At 39.2% G+C, this 24,300-nt stretch overlaps 1 protein-coding gene across 5 annotated transcripts in view; it reads right to left on the bottom strand.

The window, feature by feature from the left end:
- SLC12A1 (solute carrier family 12 member 1) overlaps positions 1–24,300 on the bottom strand; it is a 103,778-nt gene that overhangs the window by 18,263 nt on the left and 61,215 nt on the right. For all 5 annotated transcript variants that reach the window (XM_040492618.1, XM_040492619.1, XM_040492620.1 and 2 more), the window contains 4 exons: positions 16,408–16,548; positions 13,771–13,877; positions 10,006–10,088; positions 35–178 (listed from right to left, as the gene is read on the bottom strand). In XM_040492618.1, the coding sequence (XP_040348552.1) occupies positions 35–178; positions 10,006–10,088; positions 13,771–13,877; positions 16,408–16,548 (475 nt within the window). The remainder of the gene's footprint in view (positions 1–34; positions 179–10,005; positions 10,089–13,770; positions 13,878–16,407; positions 16,549–24,300) is intronic.

Here is a 24,300-nt window from a genome sequence, read left to right as displayed (position 1 = left end):
CATAATCTTTCTTGCAAATTTGGAAAGCACTTACCTTTCTTAGGCGTTGGCTTAGTGATGTTCAATTGGCTGGCTTTTTTAAACAAGCCTCGGATGCCTCCACTGCCTTCTTCACATTCGTTATCTTTGATAGTGGCTTCCAAAGCCAGCCGCTCCTGTTCCAATTTCTCTAATTCATCTAGTGAAAGAAGACAAAACTCACTTACTTAACTCAGTGACAAAGTTTCTAGGAGCCATCTCATAGACTATTTTAATATAAACGTGGTGGATATGCAATAAAATTAACATCATGTGATTTTTCCATATGATTATTAAAAGGTAATGCATATCAGTAAAGTATATTCAGAAAGTAATAACTAGCTTGGAAAAATATCTCTATGTGTTGTTATAATACATGAAATCACTGGGCTTTTTATTTGTGAAGTCCAGGGAGGCTATTTAATGACATCTTTATTCACTTCTGGCAAAAACCAAAATGCCAGATCCATTGTACATAAGATCTTGTACACTGTATGCCACTGATTTACTGACCTAAACTACTGTGTCAGATATTTTACAAGTAGAGGTGACAAAATTACCAAAGTATACTGGTATATATCAGGCACCCAACAATGCCTCCTGAACTGCAACGTAAAACTAGACAGCAAGAAGTAAGGAAAGGTAACCAAACTTTATAAAGGCTTAAATAAGCTCCGAATAGAAATTACAGTGAAAAATATCCACTAACAATTCTTTCTGATAGGCAAAATACTTTCTGGAATGAGTGACCAAAGGGAAAGAAAGAAAAGCTGAGGTTTCTGTGTGCCTGTCCGAGTTCAAATTGCTAAGAAGGGTCTCACAACACTCGAGTCTGGAACAAGAGTCAAGCTGTGCAGCCTCCTGTCCAGGGCTTAGACCCAGTTTCCAAGCTTTGATGTTGCATCTGACTGCCTTTTATCTTTTTTGGATTCTGAATGTGACGAAAAATTCCTAGCTCCTACGTAATGCCCTGCATCCCTTTCTGACCTCAACCTACATTGGGTCAGGGTAAATAAGACTTTAAAAGCAGTCATGGGACAGTGCTTAAAGAATGATGGGCATTCTTGCTTACAGTGGGCAAGGTGGCCTCTTGCCAGATCCCCTCATCTTCTTGCTTGCTGAGAACAGAGCCTTAGAAAATGAGCAATGTTCCGAGGAACAGAGTGGAAAACCTAGATTCAGTGTTACAAAACACTGGTAGGGCTTCTGTAAATGTCAACCCTTGGAGCCCGTTGCCTTATCTATCTGGGAAGCGAAGCTATACAAACTCTAGATTTATCAATTATGTACTAACTAAATCTGTCAGGACAGTCACATCCCTAGACGGTGCTGTTATTCAGCTACACAGAATTGTCTGGCCTCTTTCCAGGTCTTAGCAATTAATCTTTTGCCAGTGGCATGAGATTTAAGGTCAAATCACCCATGTGATTTCCCCAAAGCCTCAAAGGTTCTCAAGATCAGCAGCTATAGAAAATCTGAGAAATTAGACTGATGGTATTAAAGCTCAGACAGGAGTTGCTTACCCCTGACTTTTGAAAGGTGAACACAAGCTGCATTGCACTGGAGGTCATGACCCATTACAGCTATGCTGCTGGCTTTATGTGACATTAAGCAAGTCATTGACTTTTCCTATGCCTCTGATTTCCTATCTGTGAAATGGAAAATTGTAACCCTTCCCCTTTCCCACTCTCCCAGCTTTGCAAAAAGAACAAACAACAGTTTCTGCATGGTACTTTGTTGCTCCTTAAAGACCAAAGCAACGAGTGTGTTCTATAGGCAGTGTATTTATGCAACTTCTGGAAATGGGCTTAGTCATGCAAAGCAAATTGAGTATTTTGAGAAGCCTGGGAGTTATTTTAGCAGTTACCATTTATTGCGCACTCTTTGGGTGCCAGGGATTGTGCTGCATATTATTCCTTCCCAAATGCTTCTGAGATAGTTGCTATTGTTACCCTCATTTTGAAGATGAAGAGACTGAGGCTCAGAAAGGTTAAGTGATTTGTCTGATGTCACCCCGAAAATAACAGGGTTCAAATCCAAAAAGGTCTGCTTGACTCCAGATCCTGCATATTTCCCTCTATGACGACCTCTTGCTGTTTGCTCATTACTATTATTTCAGACTTGTCCCTTTAACCTCCTACACTTCATCGTCAGATGAACCTGGACACTCTCAAGCACGTAGTGTAATGTCAGGTTAACTGCCCTATGCTATGGTCCCTCAAATGTACCATATAAAGGGAGGATCCTAAAGACGCAGGTGTAGGCTGCCCCAGAGCAGCCCCAAAGTATCATGCCCCTTGCTTTCATCTACTGTTTGGGGTGCTGTAGGGGCCAGCTGAGGGGTCATCTACCCTTTGCAGTCGTCCGGAAGGCACGTATTTGTGTGCATCTTCGGGGGCAACTGCCAGGGCCATGCTGGGGAAGGGTTTCTTTTGCTGTACTTTTTTGGCAGACTCCAGCACACCCTGTGATTAGACACAAGTTGCCACATTCTTTGTCCTCTAGTTTGGACAAAGGAGGAAAAAAGATAAATCTTCCTTTGTAACAGAGTCAGCTGGCTGAATGAACTGGGAGCTACTCCAACTATTTGCTCAAAGGTATGTACACAGCCCATCCTGGACAGAGCAAACTGCAAAATCCCAGGCCCCAGAGACAAAACCAGACTTTGCTTGAACGCGTCAGATTCCGCGGTCCCCTCAAAGACAACAGACAGAGACCGATGGAGAGAGTCTGTTCTAAGGGCTAAAATCTGCTTGCTTGGCCCTCTTGGATTTTCAGATCCACACGGTGGTCTGCTCACTTGCACAGTGACTTTGCAAATTCTTATTAGAGTTAATTCTTAATTATTCCCTTTGTAGGTGATCTAAGGGCTCCTCCTGTGCAATCCATCCTTTTCTAATTTCAGTGCTAAGCAGAAGTGACGGTTTGATTATCTGTTCTGAATCATCTATCTGGTGTACAGCTTGCTTCTGTTCACATGCGAGTCAAGAGTGGACTTTGTGAAAACATTTCTTTCAACAAGAGTACTCGCCAGCTGACTTGTGGAAGTGTGCCATTGGCCACAAAGGGGGGTGAGCCAAGGGAGTATGAATGGAGAGATATAAACGGATTTCCACGAGCACAAAAATAAAAATTGCTCATGCCCTCACAACTGCATCTGTGATGTTCAGGATTCACAAAGCCCTTTCCTCATAGTCTTATTTGATCCCAACATGAGTACAGGGATGCAGGCAGAACTAGTGGCATTCTCCCCATTTTACTGGGAAGGAAACTTGGGCTCAGACAGTTCAAGGTTGCACACTGGTGATGCAAGCCTCCTGCTTCCAATTCTAGCTCCCTTGTTCCCATCCTTCCTCAGCAATAGGCCCTGACTGCCAATAGCTGCCTGTTGAAGAAATCCACAGTCTGCATTTTTTTGAAGAAGCCATCCCTAAATCTCTCAATTAAAGAAATTTTTATAATGCTCTATATGTCCATGATACTCTGCTTCAAACTTTATTCCAGTAGACATAACTGCGTGACCTAGACTAGTTTTAAGACACATGTTTTTTTATGCCCTCTAGACTGCAAATTCCTGGAGGGTAGCTTATTTCATACTTCATCACCTCCATTTATTGAGAGTTTATTTTGTGCCAGGTACAATGCCAAGCACTCTGCAGCCATAATATCCTTTAATCCAAAACAATACATCTGTGAGCTAGGGGCTATAATTATTTCCATTGGAAAATGTGAAAAGTGGGACACAGAGAAGATGAGTCATTTGACTAAGGTTACACAGCCAGAAAGTGTCAAGCTGGGATTTAAACCCAAGTCTGACTGATTTCAAAGTCTTCACATACTGCCTCTCACATTCTCAGCTGTGCCCAAACCTCCCTCCTCGTGCCTACCATCACAGTAAACACTCAAGAATAGTTTGTTGGGATAAAAGAACAAGTCAATGCTATTCAACACAGTTCAATACAGTTGAAAGTATCTCTATAATGGAGGGAAAACAAGTGAACTGTGGTCACAGATGAGCATGTGTAAAATCATGTGGAGGGGGGATACAAAAGACAATGTTGAAAAGGAGTCGGGTTAATGCCATATACAGAGTTACAGAAAGAGGACATAATAGGGGCTGTTGGCCCAAACCAGGCTGGAATGTCACAGTGGGTAGGACAGGCAGGACTGATCACAAGAAGGAGAGTCAAGAGAATGAGTCCTTTCCCTGGAAAGACCCACCACCTGGGCATCAGATGGGAATTTGAATCTTCCATAATAGATAATTCTATAGTCTATCACAATTTACAAAACCACAATGCAAGAGAGAGAGAGAGAAAGAGAGAGAGAGAGAGAGAGAGAGAGAGACTGAGAGAGAGAGAGAGAGAGAGAGAGAATAAGAGCCTGACTTTCTCTCATTCCAAGATTAAGAGAGTTTCTGAGGTTCTAATGATGGAAGAAAAAGCTTAGACCTTTCTGTTCTCTCACTTGAGTGGATTTGTAACCAATTCCTCAGATATAGTCCCAAACAGTTCTCATGGAGAGAACAAAGAGTGACCTTGTTCCATGTCTTCATGCAAATGCCAAAACCACTTGAACAGTAGTTACCTGTTTTCAAGTCCTTTATAAATTGATTGTATGATAACCAACGGGAGTGAGTATAGTTTGAAATTCAATTTAGTTGTCAAGATTGCCTCAAATGTTCTATCCCCATTCTTTATATGTATGTATATATATATATATATATATATATATATATATATATATATATATATAAAGATGTTTTCAGAAATAGGTAGGAGTCTACACATTACAATTCACTTTGAATCTCAAGGATGGAGAACAGTCAATTATCTGACAGCAGAAAAGTGAACAGGGAAACCCACTGAGGAATCGCATTGCCTCCCATTTCACAGCATCCTTTCTCTTTATTAATTATTAAATTATGATTCTTTCCCTGGTCAATCAATTCAAAGCTGTAAATGCTCACATGAATCAACATGACTTACCCCAGATGAAGTCTCGTTGAATTGAAGGCAGGAAGCAATCCTGCAGTGGTCGTCTTCCAATCAAGTAATTATTTACTACCCTGCCATCTGTCTTTATTTTGCTAAGCTACTCCATCAGACACAGCAGAATCCCCATGCTCGGAGATGGTCATAAATCGTGTAGTACTTACATGGAGCACTTGACCGCAATATATTGCAGATCACGTTTCATCATTTTATTCCTACCAGTGCAATTTGGACTCTTTGTTGTAGATGGAAAACTTGCTAAATACCCCTGGGAAGCTAACAATATGAAATATTGCATTTTTTTGTGTTGTCAGGCAATAAATTAATTTATTAAGAGAAACTGTCAGCCATCAGTATTGGATGAGTTGCTGCAGTGTACAAGTTAGAATGTTATGAGCATCGATCTTATTTATATGAAAAAGTTATTCTCCTCACACAATCCTGTGACACAGTATAGAAATAATTGTCATTAGCTGGTAAATTACCTATAAAGCTGATTTCTATTCACTGCTTTATTAACTACAGTATATGGGCACTCTGAATTGCTAATATTTCCTTTAAATTATAATCTGTGATGACACTGTGGTGCCTGTGTTGGAAAAGCTATGATGATAATCATTAACATAGTATAATGCAATACTTAAGATTTATCAGGCTCTTATTAAGCCCTATATTACAGTATAATATAATGAAACACAAGCTTATTTCTTCCAATTCAAAATCTAATATGAGGGTGGTGTCATAAATTACATAAACTTCAAAACAATGCATGGAAATGTGGCATAAAGTTAATTTCTATCATTATGCTGTTGTTTTTCTGCATGTTCTTCATGTATTTGTATAACACTTTTTTGTTTACTCTAGATAATTGGTACTTATAATTATTTTATTAGCATCCAACTGTATTTTTCCTTTCTTGAGTAAGAAACAGAAATATTTCAAACATCAAAGTTGATATAAATTGGATACATCCCTTGGGAAATTAAAAGGGGATGCAGTTCACTGCCAGGATTCTTTCAGAAATACTACAAAATTTGCTTGCTGTATTGCCTTACAGGACTAAATTGATGGTGCATTTTGGTGGATGGAGCAGGAAAGGGTGGGAGTGATATTTTCCAGCTACCATCTCATCTTTCAGCTTGAGGAGATCAACATAACATACAAAGAAAATGTGTAATCTTAGTCATTTTCCTGTCTAGATCTCCTTCTTAAAAGGTAGACTGGCAGTTTCAAACAGCCACAGGTTTGAATCTTACCTCTACCAATTGCTAGCCTTGTGAATCTTGGGTAAACCTCAACTTATTACCTGTTCGCTGGGGCAAAGATAGTACACTCTTCATAGGGTAGTTGGGATGACAAATGTTATGATATATGTGAACATGAGCATAACATGTGGCACATAATAAGTGCTAAAAATGGTTAGGGGTGCCTGGCTGGCTCAGTAGAGCTTGTGACTCTTGACCTCGGGGTTTTGAGTTCAAGCCCCACACTGGGCATGGAGCCTACTTAAAAAAAAAAAAAAATGTTGGCTCCTGTTGCTGCTAATGTATTAAGTTCTACCAGAAAAAAATATAAATTAATTATGAACACTGAATGAGAATTAGTATATCTTTCTGCAGATGTAAAAGATCCATAAAAGAGAATAGGGGCATAAGACAGGAAGCCTGAAGATCTCTTTGCTACATTTTTGCACAGGATAGATTCTCAGCTTTATCTTTTAAAGCTCTTCATACATAATCATAGAGTATACATATCACACAGTGGTTCTCTATCCTATATAAACGCTTGATCTTCAATTTCTTCTTCTCCCTTACAATACACTGGATTGGCTGCATCAGGAAGTTCACCTAATCCTCTTACATTGCCTTCTGTTATGAGGGAGACAATCATACATGGCCAGATAGAATCTGGACCATCAGGCACTGGCCCTCTCAAATCCCTTTCAGGCTTTTCCTTCCTGATGAATCAGTCAACAAAATCCCGATCCTCCTCTACCTGGAGACCAAATGCCCCAAGAGAAAAACAGGCAACTAGAGAGCTTGCTCTACCTCCAAAGAGAATTGACACTATTGTGCACAATCGTCCTCAATTTATCACTCTACACTTATAAATCTACATACCTAATCATCATTCCTCAACTCTTTTGCTCTAATTTTAGAAGATGAAGCTTTTTTTTTTTTTCTGTTTCAGACCAACTCTTCCATCCATACCTATCCCATGATTCATCCTATTCCTCCAGAATCTTACTCCATGGGTCATCCTTTGTTTTCATTTCCATCTTCAATCTCTCCCATTATCTCGGGCCCATTTCCTCAGTGCGAAAACATGACCCTCTCTTGCATTCTAAGGTCAATAGGTCTTCCTCTGGTAAATCTCAATCTCTTTCCTCTCATTTGCATCCAAACTTCTCAAAGTGGTGGGCCACATCCATAGTCTCTGATTCTCTCCTCAACCCACTCCAACCCAGATCCTGCCAACACCACTCTACAGATAAGATTTTCACTCAGATTATCTGTGCTGTGTCAATTGCATTTCAGGAACAATCTCACTGATATTTCCTGCTGTATTTGACAATGTTGATGATTCTTATTTTGAGCACTCTATTCCCGTAGCTTCTGTGACACCACAGATTCCTGGTTCCTTTATCTTTCTGAGGGCTCCTTTCCTGCTCATCCTTTGGGGGCTTTTCCCCTGTACTTTGGGGCTCTCCACTACATGCACTCCTTAGATTTTATTTTCCAGTGTCATTGTTTCAAGTTTTACCTTAACTATGAAGTCTCCTGTACCAATCCACTTGGGTTGCCATAACATATACCACAGACTGGGTGCTTAAATAATAGACATTTACTTTCTCATAGTTCTGTAGACTAGCAGTCCAAGAAAAAAGTGTTGGCGGGGTGGTTTCATTCTGAGGCCTCACTTCCTGGATTGTAGATGGCTGTCTTCTTCCTTTCCTCTGTGCTTGTCTGTGTGCTAATCTCATTTCATAAGGACACCAGCCATATTGCATTAAGTCCCACCCTTGTGATCCTATTTTATCTGACTTACTTCCTGAAAGACCCTATCTCCAAACCCAGTCACATTCTGAGAAATTAATTCGCTACAGAACTCTGGGGGAACATAGCTTGGCCCATAACATCTCCTAAATGTGCATCTCCAGCTCACACTTCTCCTTTAAGACCAGGACTATCTAACTGCCAATTGGACATTTCCGGTAGAATTTCCCAGAGGAGATTGTTTAAAACTAAACCAGGAGATTGGCTTCATTAAACCTACTCTTCCTCTTGTGTTTCCCATTTCCACAGGCAGTATCACCATTGATGCAGTCAGCCAAGGGGTCCTTTTTCACTCCTCCCTTTTTCATATCCAACCAACCCCCAAATGCTGCTCTGTGTGTCTTCAAAGTACTCCTGTCCTTTCCTCTCCATCCCTAGCTCTAGTTCAGGCTGTTTCGTTCTCTGCCTTTGATTTTTACAAAAATCTTTTTGATTTGTCTCTCTGTTTCCATTCTAGCCCCTGTAACTGAAAGAGTATGAGATGTAAACCCCAATTTGACCACATTATTCCGTCACTTAAATCTCTTCAATGGTTCTGCACTGTCTGCAGAATATTTCTACACTTTTTAATATGGCAAATGAGGCTTTTAAAATCAGGATCTTATATCAGCAGCCTCAAATTTCACTATTATCTGCTTCATACTTCCTACTTCAGTAACCTGAATCTGCTCTGGGTAGCCCATATACCCCATCCTTCCATAATCCTGTGTATTCACACCTTTGCTTGATGCTCTGGTCTTTGTCAGGAATGCTGTTTCCCAAACTCATTTCTCTTTCACCCAATATTGCCTAGTTAACTCTACTCATCCACTAGATATCAAATCTAAAGTAACTTCCCTCAGAAAGACCTCTTGGAGTAAGATGTCCCTCTCTCTTCTCCATTATACTCTACAAATATACTTACTAGCACACTAATTAGTTTTGGTCTACCCAGCACCATCATTTACACCATGTCTGGTACACAAGAGACACCCAAAAAGTATCTCTTTGTTTTAGTGTTGGTCATCAGGGGACTCTATTTTCAAGTTCATCTGAAGAGATAAGTCATGAATTAGTGCCCTGTCCTAATATTTCAATGACTATTTAGATGTGTCCTTTATCTCATTCGTAAGTTTAAACATAAGTTATAACAAAAAACTAAGTTTAAACATAAGAGGGTATGTTTAACCTCTTAAGATTAAACAAGTATACTGGGGCACCTGAGTGGTTCAGGCATTTGAGCATCCGACTTCACCTCAGGTCATGATCTCGTGGTTCTTGAGTTCGAGCCCCACATCGGGCTCTGTGTTGACAGACAGTTCAGGGCCTGGAGCCTACTTTGGATTCTGTGTCTCCCTCTCTCTCTACTACTCCCTTACTCACACTGTGTCTCTCTCAAAAATAAATAAACTTTAAAAAAATTAAAAAAACAAACAAACAAGTAATCCTCTAAAGGGAAAAAAGCAGAGTTACTAATCTGAATTAGTGTTTCGGCCTCGGACTTAGATTAGTGATTCACAGCATGATACATTCAGGCTCATTTCCATGTTGGCTGAAAACCAGATCATAGACTCTTAAAAACAAAATACATGGTTTTTTGAGGAAAGAATTAATCTCTATTTTCTCAAACATCTTGCAGAAATTAATTCAGCAGTTTATTTTACCAAAGGTGTTTATTTTCAGTGATGCTGGCTTTGTAGTTTTGTGATAAGAATAATAATTTATGACTGCCCTGGATTATTCCATATTTTATTTTGCAGGACAAAGGCGGTTTGTGTTAGCAATGGAGAAAACACTGGGGAAGTGTATACACCTCAGGTCAGCACAAGAACATAAGCTCTATCATTAGGGGGTTTTGTCTGTATTGTGCACTGCTCTATCCCCAGCACCTAGAAAAATACCAGGCATGGAGTAGGTGCTCAATAAATATCTGTGGCTTGAATAAAGAAAGTACATACCTTGCACTTGAAGAACCTGAGAGATGTCAAACCCTTGGCTGATTCTGACTATGACCACACCAATCTCAAAATCAAATGCATCACTGAAAGTGAAAGCAAAGTGGTTATTTAAATGACCCCTTTAATCTTGAGGTTTTGTACTAATAGTAAGAGAGTCTAAGATTCTCAATTCTAAGATTGTAACATAACTAAACTATGAAAATTCACTTGAGAATACAGCCAAGAGCTGATGCCTTTTGTTAGTTAGTTTTTCTCCCTTTATGCCTTTTAAAAATGTATTCTGGATAAAGGTAACTGACTCATTTACTCTGGAACCAATTTATTCAAATAATATTGTCACCTAGAATTTTGATTAAGAGCTTGTTACATGCTTTTAAAATAATTGTTTCATTTCTAATGTAAGCAAAACAATCACTGAAATATTTAGAACAGAGAGTTTCTAGGCTGCAAAGACCCTTTGAAATTATCAGCCAAATCCCTACTTATGGAGAAAGAATCCTACAACATTTCTGACATCAAGTTCCCAGTTAAAAATATCTCCAGTTCCTTTAAGGAACTTTCACCATTGACTTTGGGCAGACTGTTTGAAACGATGCTTTTTCATAACAACCCAATGCCGTTGGCTGTTGTGCCTTCTCTACGCTCAATCCAATAGAATTAGATTTTCTAGAAGGAAAAGAAAGGCTCTCTTTCTTTTATCTCTGTTCTTGTAGAATATTTTTTTTTCTCTGCTCCTAAATATGGGGCAAACCAATTACTACTTTGAGTTCATTAAAAATTTTCTCCTTAGGGGTTCCTTTGTTCAGTCTCAAATGGATCGGAAGCCTAGGACCCTTTCCATAGAAGGTCGCCCTCTACCAGAAATCATGCAGTTTGTGATTGTCTTATATAGGCAAACAGGTTTCTAATAGCCAAAGTGAACCTGAATTTTCAAATAATGATATGAATAAACTCAGTGTAATATGAATATCCATTCAAAATTCAATCTATAAGTGATCTTCACTTAGCAACATAGACCTAGCAAAAGTCGCCACAAAATAAATTCCTGATAAGTCTTGTTTCTAATTGTCCTTGATTGTAAAAAGGAGACAATGTGTTCCACAAAAAATATTTGGGTTCTGTGCTAGGAAGAATAATTTTAGACTTCCCAAAGACATCCACATTCTAATCCCTGGAACCTGTGAATATGTTACTTTATGCCGCAAAAGGGACTTTATGGATGTGATTAGTTTACAGACCTTGAGATGAGATTAACCTAGATTATCTAGGAGGGTCCAGTGTAATCACCAGGGTCCTTAAAGTGCATTTGGGAAGCAGAAGAGGAGGTGAGGGCAATGTGGTATGACCCATCAAGAGCTTTGAAGATGGAGGAAGAAGGCCATGAGCAGGACTGCTCTAGAACCTAGAAAGGGCAAGGCTGGGGAATCTCTCCTAAAGCTTCCAGAAGGGAATATAGCCTAGCCTACACCTCGATTTTAGCCCAGTGAATTAGTGTCAGACTTTTAACTCACACATCTGTAGGCTATTAAATTTGTGTTGTTTTAAGCCACTAAGCTTGAGGCAATTTTTTATGGCAGCCAATGAAAACTAATACAGATTCAAATTAAAATTAAGCCATACCTAAGAATATTATAAACATTTAAAATCTTTTATCTAAAGAAAAATTATAAAATTCTATATTATTGTAATAATGCCCCCATGTTAACAGTAATACTATGCTTTACTCTTACTCACAAAACCAATCAAAATAGTTAGAAAGGGAAATATAATACAGTATGGAGGTATGATGGTCTTCCCTTCTAAATTGACCTCACTGCTGTGGTAGTAAGGTCATTTAGCCTTACTAAGCCAGCTAAGTTTTATACTAGTATAAATTTGAGCCACCTTAACACTGAACTTTACTACCAATAAGACCAATTTGGTATAAAATCCAGAAGTCTCCTTGGCCTAATATTATTGGGTTTGATTATTTTGGTCCCTTTAGATTTCTAGAATGTTTCAAAGGTGGGCACATTGGAAGATGACCCCAGATAATTTTGTATCAATTAATGGATACTAAATGACTGACGGTTTACATATGTCTTATTTGCTTCAATACTTTTTTCCCCCAAAGATGAAGATGAAATTTCTTTCCTCTCTGTCCCCCTTTTTTTCCCAGTGGTAAAGATGAAATTTTATTTTAGTATCTGGATAACAGAGAGCAGCTCTAATCTATTTCCAAGAATGGTCAGCAACTGACTGTTTCTGAATATATCGAAATGCTGGTTGGTGAACATGGTAAAATTCTACCCTCATCACCTGCTTTAGCCTTAACATACTGAACTTAGGGTATCACCAGGGGCCAAGTGGCAGCATTTGGCATCCAGACTTTATACCTTCGGGAAACACAATTCAGGAGAACGCATTTAGTACACAAGTTCCCCATGTTAGAAGGATTGTTAAGTGAATGTGTTTGGTCAGTAAACGCATACAAATTTCAGATGATGAAAATTATTTTTTTATACTTCTTTTCAATACACTAAAACTAGAATGCTTTTATAATGTTCCTTAAATCTCTCCCAAACAATGATAAATACAATGCTCATTCTAGCAGGGGCCAGGACATAGCCTGGTATAAGAAGCACTGTGAATACATGCGCTTGCTTTGAAGAGGTGAGGGTTTCTTTCCTGTGTATTACAGACTTTTAAAGTTCAGCCAGACTTCTCAGGGCACATTCCCTACCCTGTTGTATGGAATCAGAGCAAAGCCAGACTCCAGATGGGAAATATTCCATTTTCAGAGCTTTTGACAAAAGATAGCTGTTAGCACAGCTAACATTGCCCCCCTTGAGACAAATATGGCTAAATATTTTCAAGACGGGAAGAAAGGCTCAGTTTTCTAGAATGGTCACTAAGGGTACTCTGAGCCTTTCCATATGTGTAGACTTCATTTTCACTTATGCAAAAGAAAGAACCAAGCCAGTTAATACTTTCGCTATACATGTACTATTGGAGGCAGCAAAGCATTTTGGTCATGAGCTTAAACTTTGAATTTGGATAGTCCTGGGTTGGAATTCCAGCTATGTCACAACTGTCATTTTCTGCATGTTACTTAATTTTTAATGTCTGCATCTCTCCTTATAAAATGGGAACAGTATTAGCACTTACTTCAAAGTCTTCTTGTGGGAATTAAATGGGATAATTTGTGTGAAGGACATTAGCCTGGTGCCTGCTAGTCTCTTAAAGGCTATCATTACGACCCTTGTCCCAAGACTTTTCCAATATATAGATATTAGATGTCATGTCCCATTTAAAACTCACTTTTTGTCCTTAAACCAACCCAGAGACACTGATATATGAAAGCCTCATATCAGCAAAGAGGCATCTGAGGCTCAGGGGTAGTAAACTCCTTATCCAGGGCTCAGAGGAGACGATGACTGAATTGGGCACACCAGCCAATCCAAGATTTCAGGTGTTTTGAAAGAACACTTCCTTCCTTACCTAGCTGTCCTTTGCTTTTAATCTTATGAATAGGTTTTAAGACTGCAAATCTTAATAATTACCTTTTTCTTTGACACCAAGTTTCCTCCACCCTGCTTCCTCTGACACCACCCTGCTTCCTCAAGTTCTATTATTGGCAGTGTTTCTTGCACTTTGGTAAAGAATTCAGAGTACCAGGGGAATGTCTTCTTCTCAGGCAATTTAATCTGGTACAACAGCACCTGTTATGTAGTGCCCTGGTTAGTGGTTTGTAAACAAGAACACGTCCTGAAAGCCATCACTTACTGTATGATTCCCACATAGTTCTCAATCTCTGTCAAGGGAGCTTTCCTCCAGTTTTTTTTATATCCGATCACCAGAGTGTTGGGTTTCATTCTTCCTAAGCCCGAGGCCTAAACAGAGGAGATAAACACATGGGCAATCCTTTCCAGACCAGGAAACTACCACTGCAAATGAAAAATAATGTCCAAAAGAGCACTGAAGTAATGTTCTGAAGATTCTGAAGATTAGATTACATTTTAGAGCATGTCCTTCATGCCCGTACCCAAGCATAAAATAGAAAGATTAGTTCTAAATCATCTCAGCCATAAATGGATTTTAGATGACAGAAATGTAGCTTTTCTAAATTAGCAGTCATTTGCATTTCTTCTGACACACTCATTAAAATGGTTCGATAATTTAAAATCAAGTGAGGGTCGGCTTAACTGTTGGCATGCGTGTTGTAACTTAGTGGTTCAAAGCTCATTTCCACCTGTTTTACCCATAATGTTATTAGCAATAAAATCCATGTTTGGAAAATTCTAAGATACAAGGATCACTGAAACTCGTACTTGTATTATTTATCGAAGGGTAATGGCGCTATGTCTCTAGGACCTAAGCTTCTTACCTGATAGTATCATTAATAGCCATCTTCCATATCAGGTTTCACTCCCCCCCCCCCTTAGATGACAGGATATGGCTTCCAGTTAATTAAACTTAATTTGGCAATAGTATTGAATACCTATTAATTACAAAGTGTTATGTCAGGTGCTGTAGAAGAGCAGTGAAGCATATTCTTCAGCCTTAAGGAGCTTGGAATAAGGTGAAGAAGGCAAGATACACACAAATAATTATAATTCAAGTGCACATGCAGCAGGAACTCATATGGAAGCATAAGGGAAGAAAACCTGAATTCTAGCTGTGTCTTCATGGATGGCTTCAGGGGAAAGGTGCCATTCATTCCAGATCTTGCAGGTCAGTTAGAGGTTGACAAGCATGGAAAAGAGAGCAGTGGGAGTGAAGGAAGAACACTCTGGGTCACAGGAGGAGTGAAACCAATGGCCAGAGCAGAACACATTAAAGGGGACAGTGGTGAGCAGGAGGAAGCAGGCATTGATGGAGGGTTCTTGAAATAAACTTTGCCTCCACATCTGTTGTGTTTCTCCTAGAAATGTCCAGGTGGCAAGATAACTCCTTACAGCCATCGTTTGGTGCTCAGCAGATACACGGCAGGATGGAGCTTGTCTTTTCTGTGACTACAGTTTGAGGATGTGGTCATTTGTACCATAAATTCTTAGAAGCAAAGAAGTCTTCATCCAAAATGGATGGTCATAATGGTCAGTGCTTCCCTTTAATACCACCCTGTCTTTCCCTTTGTACCCCACTTTTCTTTAAGGAAATTCAAGTGAACAAGCTTTCTGCATTGTCGAATGTTTTATGGTTTCTTCTGGATTAATATAAGACTTACTTTCCAGACCTGTGTCTTTTCTCTCCCTGCTTATTTCATGTCAGACCACCCATTCCTTATTGAAAATTTTATTATTTCACCAATCTTCCAAGATAATTTTACCTTAAATGTGTAACCTTCCCAACATATTTCACCACAGGGCTCCTGAAAAGTAACTCACTAAAGACAATCAGCTTCTTAAATGACACCTATTTCCATGGTTTGGCAAATTAGTAACAGGTGAAAGGATGCTCATGGGGGGTAATAGGTCTTTCAGAAATGGCTTCTGTGTGCAGCCACTTTGCAAGAGTTCTTCAGGAATATAAGAGACAGAAATATACCAAATACTCTTAATCTCCAAAGTAGTACAGTTTATTTTTTCTCTCCTGACTGCATAAGCATCAGTGTCACCTGGACGTCATCCTGAATTTTGTCATTCCTGTAAACGGTAACTCTGAAAGCAAATACATCATTCAGTACATATAGAATCAGGGCTTTCCAACCATATTAAAGCCAGAATGATTAGAAAGCCAAGCCCTACAGTTTCTTGGGGTCTCTTGGATTGTTTGAAGAATGGTTCACCATTCTATTATGATCAGAACTGGGGAAAGACTCTGTGTACTAATTGTGGAAGGGGAGAAAAAAAGGAAAGAATAAGGGAGAAAAAGATAAGAGAACCAAGGGCTTCCGTGGTGAGCCACAGAGATTATTACATTTTACTCAACATTCTGGAAATAATTTAGGAGGATAGGGAGATTTTTACGCCCAGATCACCATGCATTTATTTAGTCGAATCTAGCAGCTTGCCCTCGCGCCATTCACAGAAGAAAAAAGGAGCAGAATGCCTGACTTGAGTATTGCTCTATGCAGTATGAGATGCAAAAATAGTTTGAAGTTTTAATAGGATCCTGAACGTCGTCAACCATCAGAACAAATTTGCATTTCAATAAGTGTGGGGACAGAATGTATGCTGGTGGCCAAAGGCAACCTCATTTCCCATTTCCAGCATATCATCCATAGTTCATTGTAATAGAACCTCTCTGCTTTTTTGTTTTAGTTTTGCCTCTCCTCAGGAATTCGAAATGAGTTCCTTAACCATCTGCATTGATCTCTGATGCTGGGCTGCCTAACGGGAGCCATTCACTTTGGGAGCCTCATTAATAGCGAGTGCTAATTGTCTTTTGCCTCCGTACTCATTCCCTCAGTGTCAGCCTTACCTGAAGGAGACTTCGGACACCATCTCTGAAACAGTCTGCTGCCACTGCAGCATAAAAAGCCTTGATTTTGTTCTTGATAAGCCAGGCCTGCTTTTTTGCCATGCCGCTGTTCATCTCTTTAACACACAGCTTGCGCGGTCCCTGTACGACACGATGAAATATTGGTTAGAAGCCCTGCTATTATCCATTGCGCTGCTGTTGTTTTCTAAAGGACAAAAATAGCCAGCAATGCCCCATCGAGTTAAGAAGTGGGAAAGAGGGAAAAACACCTCACTAAACAGGGTTCACGTAGACTCAACCTTTTGGAGCAGGCCTCTGCTGCTCCCATCATTCACTTTCCACCCAGAATGTCCAGATGCATTAACACCTGTTTAATTAACTGCCTCATGCCAATGAAAGAAAGAGCTGAGGGCATCACGGCACAGGAGGACAATACTGAAAATGCGAATGAAGAAATTCACGATAAATACACAATCAACCTTTGACTCAGTAGCAAGAGGTATGTTTAAGAACACTAAGGAAATCTCAGCTAGACCCCAATTTGAAGAAATGGGCAGAGATCTTGGCAGTCAGAACATGGTGGGTTGCCACTTTCCTTGTGTAATGTTGACCTACCCCCATCCAAATAAATTAAGATTTCCCTCTCACTCAATGAATTTCATGGGAACAGAAGTTCATATACCTGTGGCATAGGAAGAATACGGGAGCTTAATAGAGAAGAAGGTAGGTATCGTGGTGGTAGATGAAACATTTTATAACTTTAAGATTTGAGCTCTGGAAATTCATTTCAACTAAAAATTTGATTCTTTTTCTCCTTCCTTACAGGTCCAAGCCAAGTCTTTTCTTTGCAAGTTTCAAATCACCCCTAAAAGTGTTTCTGATGATCTATAATGTGCCTGATAGGATATGAATCTATTTTCCTAGGAAATTCTTCCAACTCATGAACAGATTAGGTATGTTGTTGAATTGTCTTAGATCTCTTACAAGCTACCGAGGATCTTGACGAAATGCAGTGTGTAGGTCTGGAATGAGGCTTAAGATTCTGCATTTCTAACAAACCGCCAGGCCATGCTTGGAGTCACAGTCTTAGAGGGTCTTTCACTAGAGAGAAAGGGCTTGGGATGTATGAAAAAGATACCAGGATTTGTGGTCTGCAGAAGTGGTTTCAAATCTAAAATTGGCCGTTTGGAAGAAGTTAATTATTTCTGAGTGTTGCTATAATTTTCTGAAAACAGGGATAAAACCTCTAGCCTGCAGGGTTGTTTTGAGCAGTAATGATAAAGTGCCCAGTCTGATGTCTGGAATATAGTAGGTGCTCATTCAAAGTTGGATGATTTTAAATGAGTTTTCACAATCTTGTTGGAGCCCCAGACCTATTTCTACCACTGTGTTTGTTCTATGACAGAGTTTTGAATTGGGAGCCAGAGCTGGCTCTGGCACTGGCTGGCTGATACCCTGGCGTGTCATGTGCCTTTTCTTGGTGTGGGTTCTACATTTTAAAAATAAGGGAATTGTCTAGTTCATCACTGTCCAGTATGATAGCCCTTATCCATTCGCTGTTGAGCATTTGCAGTGTCTGCTCCACACTGAGATGTGCTGAAAATGTAAAATACACACTAGATTTTGAAGCCTTAGGATGGAAAAAAAGAATGCAAAATATCTCATTAATATTTTGTATATTGTGCATATTGAAATAATAATATTTAGGATGCATTACATTAAATAAAATGTATTAAACTTATTTCTTGTCTCCTTTTACTTTTTTGATGGCTGCTAGAAAATTTTACGTTACATATTATGTTTCTATTATGCAATACTAGACAATCTTTGGTCACTTCCATTTTAATATTCTATTTGAAATGGATCAGATTCGTTATGTACTAATTTTAGTATTTTTTCTAGAACTTGCCAGCTTTTCAGAAGACTTGTCAAAAACTTTTTAAAACAGTTTGGGGGGCTTACATTAAAGTTACAAAACAAGACCCTTCAAAGATGATGGGTAAGTAAAGATACAGGGAGGACAGTTATTAAGCCAGAAGACCTAAACTAAAGAAAGATATGCCATTATGGATAAAATTCTGCTTAGGGTTCTAGAATGTCCATGCATTTTGAACCATCAGTTCTCTTTGGACACTCTAGACTCCATCAGCTGCAAAGAAAGAAGAGATATTTTTTCAGGGAGGCTCAATGGTAACAGTATCCATGTGACAGAAGAACAACCAACAGCTAGAAAAGGTGTTGGGCCATCAGTATATTGAGTTGTACCACAATGACTGTGCCCCCCTGGGGAAAGTGGCATTGATTTAAACAAATGCAGTCTAATGTATGTCTATTATTGTTACAAAAATCCAGATTAAGCATTAATTGTGACAGAAAGATGTACTTTAATGCCTAAATTTGCCATATTGAGAAGTCATAAAAATATTTCAGACAGAATCTCTCTTTGCTAAAAGCGATTATAGTATCATTGTAGCACACTTACTAATGTGAGGCAAGGCTGCAATACAAATGTAGTAAGGAAAAATAAGCTAACAAAGAGGGAACACATACTGGAACGTAATTACTCTCAACATTCAAATATGTCATAGTCACAAAAATGGATTTTGCCACTCAATTAAAATATTATAGAGATTAGCTCAGTTAGGATCCAAAATATAAATGCATAAATTAATTCAGGATTTGAACAAAGAAGCCCTAAAAGTCTTGTACGTATTATAACTTTGACATTGATTGAGAAAAGGGTAAAGAAATTCTAATTATTTAGTCTGGAGAAGTAGTTGATGGGATGCTACCTCAAATAAATGAATATTACGAAAAGAATTTACGAATGAGTTCCAACATCATTAGATCAAATAGAGAAGTTTGGGCCAAAAGCAATGTTCTTTCCAACTTTCATTTTTCAAGACACTGAGAGTCTTACTGCTCTGTCTTTGCTTTCATTGCCGCTTTGGTTGGAAGTGTGGGAAAGAGAATTTTTCCTTTCTGATTTGATCCATATTTCATCTCACCATGTGCCTAGCGCCCATTCTCAGGTCATTTCATTTTTCCTGCATTGTGCCATGTCACTCTCTTATGAACGTCATGACAGAGCCTCGATGACTAAAGAATAATAGATGCGTCTATAAAAATGCATCAACTTGGTGGTTGTGAACATTGAGACGAAGAGGTTGAAGATAGAAGAAAAAATGAAAACTTTAGTTTCTTCTGGTTCATCTGTGCTTGAACTGCCCTCTGCTGTGCCAGAGTTAGGAGTTGGTTGTGTTCCCTGAGTTTTCTGAAGAGTGTCTTTGAATTCAAATAGAGCTTTAGGTTTTATTAAGATGTTTTCTAAATTTTAAGAAAAAAAAAAAGAGAGAAAGGAAAACAGTAAGGGTGAAATTCTGTTAAAAGGGGATCCACGTAAGGAAGCTGGTCAAAAGCTATCTGTCATATCCTTTACCATGAGAGGAGAGCAGGACAATCAAGGTTTAAGGAATGTGAAAGAGTAGGCAAACATTAATCAAAATAGATCTACATCTTGGCACACTTATGTGAAATGAGTAGAAGAATGCCAACAAACCTCAGGTAACATTGCCTTTGGAGAGGGGAGAGCCATGTGCTAAGTGGTTTTAACAAGGACTTCAGCTTGAGCTGTGGTTTATTTCATTTTAAAAGTGAGTAGGAACAGTTATGACAAAAATGTTAACAGTCATTAATTAAAAGAAGTAGGATATGGGTGTCATTTTATTTTATATAGTCTAATCATATGAAATTGCCTGTATTCAACAGTTTTACATTCGACAAAAATGTAAATTTCATATGCTTCGACATAATATTTTTCTTAATGTTTCAAAATAAAAAATAAAAACAATCTTAAAAAACTTTATGTTTCAGCCACCAGAACAGCACAATGTACTTAATAAAAGATGCCACCGTACACTTGAAAGTCTTTTGCAATTTTAAGACAAACAAAATTTAGAAAAGAGCTAAGTATTGCATTTGGGGGGCAATAAAGGCTTTATCTGATTTGCATTCTAAATCCCAGATCAATTGGATCAAGTTTCCATCTTTAAAGTATAGTTGTCTTTGATTTGTTTTCATAAAAATTACCCTGCCTTTCAACTAAAGCTGAGAAGTATGTGAGTGAGTGACTGTTGCGGCATGCACGATGCCTTCTCGCACGGGGAAAGTAAATGAGAGATGGCACCAACTGAGCAAGGTATACCCAGAGAACTAAGGGTACATAGACCCAAACTAAGTTATTGTAATGATTGATTTTATTATCGCTCTAACTCCTGTGAATGAGGTAAGTGAAGAGACTAATTGACAAAGAAAGGCAATGTGTTTTTATGTTGGGAAAAGAGGGTAGAATTGGTGGAGATTGCAACCCCTGACTTAATGCTTGCTTGTGGCTGAACCCCTGAATTAGACTACGCTTGGCAATATGAGAAGATACTAGAAGGTAGAGTCCTACTCCCTCTGATCTTTCTATGGTGATAAGAATGAAGCACAGAAGAAGAAAATTACTTTTGTTCCAATTTTCTTTTCAATGTTTTATATTTTTGAGAGAGAAAGAGACAGAGACAGAACGTGAGCGGGGGAGGGACAGAGAGAGAGGGAGACACAGAATCCGAAGCAGGCTCCAGGCTCTGAGCTGTCAGCACAGAGCCCAATGCGGGGGGCTCGAACCCACGAACCATGAGATCGTGACCCGAACCGAAGTCCAAACGCTTAACCAACTGAGCCATTCAGGTGCCCCTACTTTTGTTCAATATAAAGCCTCCTGGGATATAAGTATATCAATGATTTATCGTGTGGTAATTCAAAGGAGAAGAATAGCCAGCATTTTAAGTTACCAAGCTGGATTCCTTAAAAGAGGTGCCCATATTTGTCTTGATGAAGGTACCTCTGAAATCTTAAGGCTTGTAGCAAAGAAGCAAGAAGGAAAAAGAGGCTCTGGTGGATGAGTGTAAGAGTTAGTTGAATATTTGGAAGGATACAGTGGGGGCTTGGGGTTCAGCCAAAAGAATAACTCTTTCAATTCAATTCAGCAGCTTTGAGGGCTATGATGTCTAGTCCTTTAAAAATGTCTCTGTTGTAGGGGCACGTGGGTGGCTCAGTTTTGGTTAAGCGTCCAACTTCGGCTCAGGTCATGATCTCACAGTTCATGAGTTCAAGCCCGGCGTCTGGCTCTGTGCTGACAGCTCAGAGCCTGGAGCTGCTTCGGATTATGTGTCTCCCTCTCTCTCTGCACCACCCCCAACTCACACTCTGTCTCTCTCTCTCAAAAATAAATAAACATTAAAAAATTTAAAATGTCTCTGTTGTAGAAAATGGCAGCTGGGCCACACACTTTCCATCGACCCACCAGCATCGAAATACCACTGAGCTCTGAGTCTTGCTCCTTCCTTGTAGTGTCACCACACTTCAAGTTAGCTCTTAAATAACTGGAGGCCAGCAGAAGGTTGGAGCACAAAGCCAGCTATCCTATGATTAGTTGGCAGGAATACGTATCTTACTGTTCTATCATGATCATGTTGGGTACCTAAAAAAGTCCAAAAATCCAGTGTCTGGGTCTGGTTTCCTTAAGAAAGGATGCTTCCAGTTTTGTTGAAAGGGATAGATTTTTGGAATGAAATGTCAACCATGGTATACCAAAAATAATGATGATGAAAATAACAATACCAACAGTAACAACTACAATTAAGTGATCATTTACTGTTTGATAGATGCTGAGCTGGCACTGGAAAGATCATCTGATAGAATTCTCACAATAGCTTTGTAACATAGGTGCTAATGTTGTTATTATTCTTCCCATTTTCTAAAAAAAGAAAGAGCATCGAGGCACTGTAAGACTAAATTATGTACCTAAGGGACTCACAGCTAACAGGTGGCAAAGAGTGATTCAGAACTTGACCATACGTCTCAAAAGCCCATGAGCACCAGCTTCCCAGAGTTAAAAACTACATTGTCACCTCTCAACATTATCTTTTCTTATTTGACCTTTCCCATAGGTTGGCCTAACCACCAATAACTGTGCTTTCGGAAAAAGTTTTCTAGTGGTATGCTGACCTCCCCCCATGTCACTTTCCATCTGTTTCTTTGCAAAGATGATTGACGACTAAGTCTAGAGTTGAAAAATGGTGACAGCATCTGCAGCCCCAGGAGCTCACAGAGAGTAACTAACTGGAAAGTCATTAACTGATGCAGTAACTATTTCCTGTCCCTGAGAGAACCTCAGGACCTGGGAGCATGACTCATGGGCCTTACTCAGAGAGACCAGCACAATGATATATAATGTGGTCCAATATACCTGTCAGACAACAGGGCTATTGGAGGCACAGACAAGGATGCTTACTTCACGTGATACTCCACAATCACGCTCTTTTATTAGAGTGAAAGCAGCAAAGGGTTAATTAAAAGCAATATCTCTTGTCTCTATTAGAAGACCTTTTCTCCCTTGCCAATATAGGACTGTTCATACTCTCAGTTCATTTCTTCTGTCCTAAAGATTTTTTATTGCCTGCTAAACTAAGTTTTCTCTAAACTGCTGGAGAAGAAAAACACCCCAAACTGCTTATTCCATCAAAACCAGCTCTTGTATTATATTGACCAAAATGAAATTCAGTAATCCAGGGCACAAAAGTTGATAATATGAGAAAAGGGTGCTTGATAAGATTTTTAAAAATGCTCTGGAGTCACAGTTGGTCATTACTTAACCTGTCAATCTTATGTAGTTGGTAGGGTGCCTTCTACTCCCCTTCTGGATAATTGCATTGAGTTCTATTGTCTCTGTTACTAGCATATGAGCACTTAAAGGAAGGAGAATGTGACCAACTTGCTTCATACAGCAAGTATTAGAGTACTGCCAAGTATAAAAAGATGCCTAAGTGCTGGTCATGATGATGTGCGGTAAATTTTGTCCCTGCATCATGGCACAGCTGACTGGCCATGAGTTACACGGCTTACTGACAGCCCTATTCCTGACAAGTACTGGAAGTTTGGGTAGTGGTACCTGATTCTATCAGCACTCCCAAGGACACAAGTCTGCTAAGGCTTTCTCCTCATGGGGTAACGCAGAGCACAATCCGGTGGCCTGGACTGACATCCTGGTTCCGCCGCTTTCTTATCATGTGACCCTACGCAATAATTCAATTTTCTTGCATCTCACTTTTCCAACCAATAAAACGAAAAAAGGCATTCTTTTTTCCTTCCCACCTCACTAGGCTGTTATATACCTCAAATAAGAAAAACTAGGAAAAAGCTTCAAAGAATTGATAGTTGCTATAAAAATACATTGAAGGAGCTAAGAATTTTGAGTTGTGTGTATGTGTATGAGAGAGAGAGAGAGAGACAGAGACAGAGTTTGAGGTAGAGATGGGGGTAGAAGGTGTGAGATTGTTATGGGAACACAAGTAGAGATAGGCTGATTTGGAGGACTTAGACTTACTATTTTATTAGAATTTTCATGCTTTCTCCTCACTTTAGAGATTGGTAATTGGTCAAGAATCATGGTTAAATTCTTAGCATCTACTTTTAATACCTCCTGGGAAAACCATCAATAAGTTATCATTAGTCTACTACACACTTCCTAAAAAAAAGGAATCCATTCAGCTCCAAATGTTTATCTAAGGCATGGGAAACTTGGTTTAATTCCCTAGATATCTGTAGTGTCATCAATTTTATCCAAATATTTAATCTAAATTCTATGTGCTGTCATTTCAGGACATTATGTCTGGTTTTCTCCTCATCAGTTAATCTATATAATAGTACTCTCTGGCTCATTCCGTGCTTTTATATTTCTGTGGACAGTTACCACCCCAAATGCCTTCATTCTATTTCTGAGCCAGTTCTCTTTTTCTTGTCTCAAAGGCCATCATTTGGAAATATTTATCACTTTTAGTTGGTCTCCCA

This window comes from Herpailurus yagouaroundi, unplaced genomic scaffold, assembly GCF_014898765.1.
Source record: "Herpailurus yagouaroundi ecotype Mexico unplaced genomic scaffold, PumYag 184, whole genome shotgun sequence".
Classification (NCBI taxonomy): Eukaryota; Metazoa; Chordata; class Mammalia; order Carnivora; family Felidae; genus Herpailurus; species Herpailurus yagouaroundi.
Note: the sequence above shows the minus strand (reverse complement) of the source record. Positions and strands in the feature narration are given on the sequence as shown.